Source organism: Lathyrus oleraceus, chromosome 3 (assembly GCF_024323335.1).
Source record: "Lathyrus oleraceus cultivar Zhongwan6 chromosome 3, CAAS_Psat_ZW6_1.0, whole genome shotgun sequence".
NCBI lineage: Eukaryota > Viridiplantae > Streptophyta > Magnoliopsida > Fabales > Fabaceae > Lathyrus > Lathyrus oleraceus.
Genome location: NC_066581.1, coordinates 147104382 through 147113144, shown reverse-complemented (window position 1 = coordinate 147113144; position 8763 = coordinate 147104382). Strand labels below are relative to the sequence as shown.

Here is an 8763-nt window from a genome sequence, read left to right as displayed (position 1 = left end):
ATGGAAAGGAGTCCATTGATGTGCATTTGAGGGTGAGCTGAGTTGCTCCGCCGCCTCCGGCGCGACGTGATAATTTTTCGACGAGGCTTTGTTATGAAAGAAGGTGAGAGTTATTTTAATCAAGACTGGTTTGAGTGAAATAGAAATGAAGGGGGGGGGGGGGTGGGTGGGTTTTGATCCCCTAGGCCATTCGTTTGGGTCTCCAAACACTAAAGCCTAAGGGATTTAATACATACACCTTGCGTACTGCTCACACACACATACCTCCCTGGACTAAGGCTTGGCAATTGGGCTCAGTTACATGGGCCATGCACCCATTGCTATTCAAACCCTTATTTTTTCCTAAGCACACCCCGCGCAGAAGTGTCTTGATTATTGCTTATGTGTTCTTTCTTTTTATTTTCAATATTTTTTCTACATATTAAAATTACATAAAAATACAAATATTTTCTCTTTTATTGGTCATTAAAATTACATAAAAATACAAATATTTTTTTCTTTTATTGGTCATTAAAATTACATAAAAATACAATTGTTTTCTCTTCTATTGGTCATTAAGATTAGATAAAAAATACAAATATTTTCTCTTTTATTGGTCATTAAAATTAGCATGATACATGTTAGGTTTAACTAGGGTTTTAATTATGATTGATTTTAGATTAGTTCTTTTGATCTTCATTAGAAATTAATGTTCATGTTAACCCTTTTGTTCTTTATGCATTGGTACTTAACCAATTCCATATGCTTGATGATTAACCTGATCATGCTCCCTGATTAATTAATTGATCAAAGTTGCCTTTGATAAATTGATTACATTTATCTTGATCCATGCCCTGATTGATTAATCAAAGTCATATTTGATCAATTAACCACCTCATGTTTTATCTGTTTCCCTTATCCAATCAAGTGATCATAAGTCCCTTGATCACTTGATTAGATTAGATTCCTGCACTTGCACTACACTGGATCTCAAGTCAAGTCGATCTTCTCACGCAAGGCTCTGAAGACAAAGGGGCATCAAGACTGGATTAGTGCTTCATCATTCAAGCACTGCAAAAAGAATCTCCTTTCAACACTTGTTAGTTAGGATACAAATTGCACTTCACGAGCCTTAAGTAGTGGAGAAGGAATGAGAGGGAGTATTCTTATCCATATTCTGAATATCTTTGGTTACGGGACGTCTGACCCATTTGTTCAAAGTATTCTCCTCCATTCATAGACTGTAGTGTAATTCAAATCGAATAACTATCAAGTCTTCTTGTCCACATACAACATCTCAACATTGCAACAATCTTTATCAATAACACACTCCTATTTAGACCAAACACTGCATTCTTTGGATATCCATGCATTCTTTGGGTTAATCACCTCATGGTTAAACACCCATCTCTGATACAATACCTTTCATAAACTATCTTGTGAAGCCTCATGCTCTGGAAAACTTCATGCATTTCCTTGTGGAGCCTCATGCTCTAGAAACCCTCATGCATTGCCATGTGGAGCCTCATGCTCCAGAAAACCATTTTCTTTTATTTCGCCTTGTGGAGCTTCATGCTCTGGAAATATCATGCATTACCCTGTGGAGCTTCATGCTTTGAAAATTCTCATGCATTGCCCTATGGAGCCTTATGCTTTGGCAACCTTCATATCATTTCCCTATGGAGCCTCATGCTCTGAAAACCCCTTTCTTGTAGGTCTTGATCCTTGGATCTAGACAAAATCTTACAATTATGCATTGGCCACATCATCTATTGGTCGATGCCACACACTCATTGGTTAATACACACTTACCCTATGGATTCAAATAACACAGTCTTGGTTCTAATCATACTTTCACATAAACAACTCCTTTCTCATTTCACAACACTCTCCTTATTGCACCATTTTGTTTACAATTCAAACAACACTTTTGCAATACAAGCAACTTTTTCTTTTTCTTTTTCTAGTAAAGCAAATCTTTCTTTTTCTTTAATCACACAAACTTTTTTCAAAATAATTTTCTTTCCTTTTCATTAAAGAACTGTTATAATTTGTTCCTTAGCAGTCATACTAAAAACTTAGAGCATTCGAACAAGAATCAGAATTAGCTAACGTCTACACGCTTTTAGGATATAATTATAACTGTTCCCTAAAATCAACCAACACATCCGTATTTTCTACCACGAACTACGAAGCTCTGATTTTCTCATTGCACTATGAGAACACGCAGGAACGAGGGTTCGAATCCTTGGCGAGCACACTATTTAAAAATTTATTTTTTCCTTTTTGCAAATAACCTTTAGATAATAACAACCATATGCGTAAAGAACAATCAAAATGGTTCTCCTTGAGTGCAACGTATATGAGGTGTGCTAATACCTTTCCCTTGCATAACCGACTTCCTTACCATGTTTCTCTTCTCCTTAGGTTTTATCGATAATTTTACTTTCCTTCAGGAATAAATAAATTTCAGTGGCGACTCTATTGTATCTTTGAGTGTGCGATACGCTCAAGTATTTTTCGCAGCACGATAGTTGTGGAGTTCATAAGTAAGTAAATCCTAGTTTTATTTGTTTCCTTGTTTGTTTGGGTGTTTATCTTTACTGTTGTACTTCCTTTATCATTATTCCATGTATTGTATCTTTATTGTTTTACTTATTTCATTTTATTGCACACACTATTGCTTTATATATTCTTTATACTCTAGATATCGGATATATTCTTTGTTGTTGGATTGGGATGATCTTACATGAGAGAAGCCATATACCCGAGCTTGAGTATATACACTCTTAAGTATTTTTCGCAGCACGACAGCTAGCAACTATACTGGGGAGTCCATAAGTAAGTCAACCTTAGTTTTATTTGTTTCCTTGTTTGTTTGGGTATCTATCTTTACTGTTGTACTTGCTATATCATTATTCCATGTATTGTATCTTTACTGTTTTACTTATTTCATTCTATATTTCTTTTATATATTCTTCATACTCTGAATATTTATTATATCCTATGTTGTTGGGTTGGGATGATCTTACATGAGAGAAGTTATATACCTAAGCTTGAGTATACACATAGGATAAAATCGTGGATAGTTGTGTTGACATGCGTTTCGCACGTTGGGTTGGCAAGAGACCAACACATAGACTAGATTGACTTGGAAGTACCTTTGTCCTGCAAGAATTTGCTACGGCAGGGTATTTTCATTTGGATCCATGACTCTAGGAGGCATTTTTAGGGATTACTTTTGAAGACTAGAACCTATCCGTGAGGGGGTATTGGGTTTTTGCAGGAAACCAAGACCCTACATATCAAAATTTATTTTTCATGTGCATTTCCAGGGAAACCAAGAGCCTGGTTTGTTGTTGAGTATTCAAGAAGAAAACGAGTACTGCCAGAATAAGCATTTACAATTACAAGTTTGTGGAACCATAATTGAAGGCTTTGAGAGGATTAGCAACTTGTTTGATTCTTGACAATAAGGATGGTTTCAAGAATATCTATGGTAATCTCTTGGGTATCCTTAACACTGAAGTCAACATCATGGCCATCTACACTCTCATGCAATTCTATGATCCTCCGATGAGATGTTTCACTTTCCAAGACTATCAGTTGGCTCTTACTATGAAGGAGTATTCTTATATCATGAGGGTTGAGATTAAAGATCAAGTTCCCTTCATCAACACAAAGGAGCTTCCCGAATTTCACCATATAGCTGAAGCACTCCACTTGGAGAAGAAGGATGTGAAGCTTAACCTCAAACTCAAGGGTGGTATTCATGGCTTTACCCTAAAGTTTCTAATGGATAAAGCCACTACTTTTGTTGATGCTGGGAGCTGCAATACTTCCAATGTTATTTTTGGTTTACTTATAAATGTGATAATGTTGTTTCCTAACAATGAAGACTTTGTGGATTTGGATTCTATTTGTATCTTCATGTATGGGAATCTTGTTCCTACTCTGCTGGTTGATACCTATTACTCTATTCATTTGAGAAATCATAAGAAGAAAGGAAATATTGTGTGTTGTGCTCATCTACTATACAAATTGTGCATGTCTCACTTACCCAATAAAGGTCATTTTATTGAGAACAGAGGCAATCTTAAATGGTCCCAAAGGATCATGCCCTTAACTACTGAGGATATCTTGTGGTACTTTCAAAACTACGATGATTTCAAGATCATTCTCAACTATGGTAGCTTCCCTAATATGCCCCTAATAGGTACAAAAGTAGGAATCAAGTACAATCCAAGTCTATCATTACGTTAATTGGGTTACCCAATGCTTGACAAACCAAACATCGAGCAATTGGAAGAGTTTGTCCTACATGAAGGGGTTGATAATCCAAAGTTGCTGAATATTATAAGAGCTTGGGGGAGGTACGTCATCAAGGAAGGGTTGAATTGGGAAAGAAGGAATGTATAGCAAAATAAGCCCACACACAATGGGTCATAGAAATAGTCAAGGAAATTTTGTTGTTGTTTCCATTTAAACCTTTTATGATCCTCAAGCCTCTAAGACCTTTTGTTGTTCCTATCTCTGAATTTGACAAGCTTAAGAAGACTATCAAGTTGTTGGAAAACGAGTCCGCAATCACGTCAACATCATCATCAAGTATCATCTGTTATTCTAGTATTTTCCAACAATCAATCTATGCGAGTTCAACAACAACATCAATAACAGCCACAACAAAGAATGAACAACTACAACACCAATAATAATTAACAACAACAACATAACTTTGAGAGGAAGAAGGTCTCTTTTGACCCTATTCCTATGACCTATGTTGAGTTGTATCCATCTTTGGTTCTTAAGAACCTTCTCCAACCAAGAAATCTGCCACAAATTCCAGAACCACTTCCATGGTGGTATAAGCCAGAGCTTCATTGTGCCTTTCACTAAGGGGCTCCTGGCCATGATATTGAGAATTACTACCCGCTGAAGTATGAGGTTCAGAAGCTCGTGAAGAGTGGGATGGTGTCCTTTGAAGACCGTGCGCCAAATGTGAAAGCAAACCCCTTGCCTGCTCATGGTAATTCCTCTGTCAACATGGTAGTTGGTTGTCCAGGGAGCTTCCCGGGTGTTTGATGTGCGACGTATTCGTCGATCTTTGGTTGAGATGCATAAAACCCTGTGTATTATTAGTGATTGTGAGCATGATCAGGACAATTGTGCAGTTCGTAGTGTGGACCCCCGAGGGTGTTCGGTTGTCAAGAGAGATATCCAGAAGTTGATGAATGAGAATGTAATCCAGATTCAACAGTCGAGGGATATAGATGATGTCAACATGATAGTGTCAATGTTCAAGACCCCTGAGCGGGTGGTAATCCAGTTCGATAGCAGTAGTAGTAGCAATAACAATAGCTCGGTATCACCATTGGTAATATGGTTGGCGGGTCCAGTCCCGTATGCATCCGATGGAGTTGTTCCGTATCAGTATAATGCGACTATGTTAAAGAATGGTCAAGAGGTTTCATTTCCTATGACCAGTTCTGTTGTGAGTATTGTTGATATGACAAATGTGACTTGTAGTGGTCGTGTTTTTGGGCCTGTGTTCCCGAAGGATGTAAAGGGTGTCAGTAAGAAGGTAGATGTGCCTGTGGTGAATCCGGTTAGCGCTCCAAGATGTCAGTCTGGTGAGTCCAGCAGTTTGAAGCCTAATGATGATGATGAGGTACTCCGTTTGATAAAAAAAGTGAATTTAATGTGGTGGAGCAGCTACTCCAAACTCCTTCTAAAATTTCAGTGTTGTCTCTGCTCATGGATTCTGAAGCGCACAGAGAAGCATTGCAAAAGGTATTAGAGCAAGCCTATGTCGAGCATGATGTAACACTGGATCAGTTTGATCATATTGTGGCTAACATAACTTCCTGCAACAATTTTAGCTTTTGTGATGAAGAACTTCTTAAGGAAGGTAGGAATCACAACCTAGCATTGTACATATCGATGAATTGTAAGGAGGATGCGCTGTCAAATGTACTGGTTGATACCAGTTCTTCATTAAATGTACTCCCCAAGTCAACTCTATCGAAATTATCCTATCAAGGGGCTCCAATGAGATACAGTGGCGTGATCGTTAAAGCTTTTGATGGTTCTCGCAAGACTGTTATTGGTGAGGTGGACCTTCTATTGAAGATAGGTCCGAGTGATTTCCAAATTACTTTCCAAGTAATGGATATCCACCCAGCCTATAGCTGCTTGTTGGGAAGGCCATGGATACATGAGGTGAGAGCCGTGACGTCAACTTTGCATCAGAAGTTGAAATTTGTGAAGAATGGTAAGCTCGTTATCATTGGGGGAGAGAAAGCTTTGTTGGTAAGCCACCTGTCGTCTTTCTCATATGTCGAAGTTGAGGATGAGATTGGAACTCCATTCCAGGATCTATCTATTGCTGAAGAAAAGAGAGTTGGGGCACCCATGCCCTCTTTTAAAGACACACAAAAGATTGTTAAAGACGGTAATTTTAATTAGTGGGGTCGGATGGTAGAGGTCGCCAAGAACAAGAGCAAAGTTGGTTTGGGATTTCAGCAAGGGTCGTTAGTTGAAGATATGCAACCCAGTTTTCGTAGCGGATGGTTTATTCATGGTAATGAACAACACTCAGCTGCAATGATCGAGGGAGATGAAGATGGAGATTGCTCCAATTTTGTGACGCATGGAAAAGCTTGCAACAATTGGACCGCTGTCGATGTTCCTATTATTGTTCATCATTCTAAGTAATTGCTTTTATTATTTTTGAAAATCCTTCTCCTATGCCTAAGGGAGAAGTGAACATTGTTTGGCATCTTTTAATTTGATCATCAATAAAATGTAATTCTATTCATCCACATCTGTGATGTTTTATTTTTACTTTTTGCCTTTCTGAAAAGGGTAATCACAAAAACATAAATAAATAAACTATAATTGTCCATCTACATAATATATGGTCACAAATCACTTCTCTAAATCAAAACATCAAATCATCATGAATATTGGTTTCTAAACCCATTGAATACAATGATCATACTACTACTCCAAACATTGAATTCCCTGTGTTTGAAGTTGAGGAAGAAGGTGATGAAGAAGTGTCTGATGAATTGTCTCATCTACTTGAGCACGAGGAAAAAGCCATTCAACCATTTGAAGAGCAGATTGAGTTAGTCAACTTAGGTTTCAAGGATGATGTGAAGGAAGTCAAGATTGGTCTCAACTATGTCCAAAGGTTAAGAAGGGGTTGATTGATCTTTTTCGAGAGTATTCAGATGTGTTTGCTTGGTCCTATCAAGACATGCCTGGTTTAGATTCTGAGATTGTGGAGCATAGATTGCCGTTGAATCCAGAATGTCCACCAGTCAAGCAAAAGTTGAGGAGGACTCATCCTGATATGGAAGTAAATATCAAAGAAGAAGTGCAAAAGAAAATCGATGTCGGTTTCCTTGTTACTGCTGAGTATCCGCAATGGGTGGCCAACATTATGCCTATTTAGAAGAAAGATGGAAAAGTCTGTATGTGTGTTGATTATAGAGATTTGAACAAAGCTAGTCCGAAAGATGATTTCCCTCTGCCACACATTGATATGTTGGTAGAGAATACATCTAAATTCAAAGTCTTTCATTTATGGATGGATTTTTCGGTTATAATTAGATCAAAATGGCACCCAAAGATATGGAGAAGACCACATTCATTACACCTTGGGGAACATTATGTTATAGAGTGATGCCTTTCGGTCTAAAGAATGTTGGTGCAACTTACCAGAGAGTAATGACTACTCTTTTTCATGATATGATGCATAAAGAGATCGAAGTCTATGTGGATGATATGATTGCTAAATCCAGTGATGAAGAAAAATATGTTGGGCATTTGTTGAAGTTATTCCAGCGTTTGAGAAAATACAAACTCCGCTTGAATCCCAATAAGTGTAAATTTGGTGTTCGTTCTGGTAAGTTGTTAGGCTTTATTGTCAGCGAGAAGGGTATTGAAGTTGATCCTGCCAAGGTCAAAGCAATACAAGAGAGATTCTTGTGCCCAAAACTGAGAAGCAAGTCAGAGGTTTTCTTGGCTGTTTTAATTATATCTCAAGATTCATATCACACATTGTAACACCTCAAAATTTGCCCTCCTCTCTTGGGACTAGCATATCATATTGCATATCATTTTTAGGTCATAAGGCATTGCATATTGCATATCATGTGGTTACATTGTGCAAGTCATCCTCTCAAGTCTTGATCAGAAGATGAAGAGGTTATGGTGCAAGCTAGGGTTTCATTGGACTGGTCATTGATCATCTGAGGATGTGCAAGTTCAAATTAGGGTTTTGTGATTCTCAAGGAGATTGGTCCTTACCTTGTTTGAAATGATTCATCATCATCATCATGGTTTGTCATCATCAAGTGTTGGAGCACATTCCTTGGGATTAGGGTTTTGACCACTGGTCAACCCTAATTAGTTGCATTAGGCCAATCAGGGCATATGAAGGAGATGGGGTCTATGATGTATATGGGGATCATCCCATGGTTTTATGGAGATTATTGAGGCTAGGGTTTCACCCTTGAGCCATTTCATCAGAGAATTGGGGTTCAGATTGATCAGTGCATTGCCAAATTCATCTATTAGTTGAAAAAGTCAACTGTGGTCAACTGTGCTTGATTTTAATGGATTTGGAGGTGGAATTGAGTTGGATACACTTCATTCATGTTGAAACAAGTGTTATTTGACATTGCAAAGCTCAAGAATGAAGAAAATCAAGTCAGAACAAAAATTGCCAAAAATAAAAAGTGACTTGTAATGGAAGTTTCCAAAAATGGAAAGTTT

At 37.9% G+C, this 8763-nt stretch overlaps 1 protein-coding gene across 1 annotated transcript; it reads left to right on the top strand.

The window, feature by feature from the left end:
* Positions 1-3516: 3516 nt before the first annotated feature.
* Positions 3517-4242, top strand: LOC127130107 (uncharacterized). The gene has a single exon (XM_051059174.1). The coding sequence runs from the start codon at positions 3517-3519 to the stop codon at positions 4240-4242; it is 726 nt and encodes a 241-aa protein (XP_050915131.1).
* The last annotated feature ends 4521 nt before the right edge of the window (positions 4243-8763 follow it).

What these genes read in the sequence shown, in the direction of transcription:
- LOC127130107 (XM_051059174.1), top strand. Translation starts at nt 3,517, where the DNA reads ATGGCCATCTACACTCTCATGCAATTCTATGATCCTCCGATGAGATGT.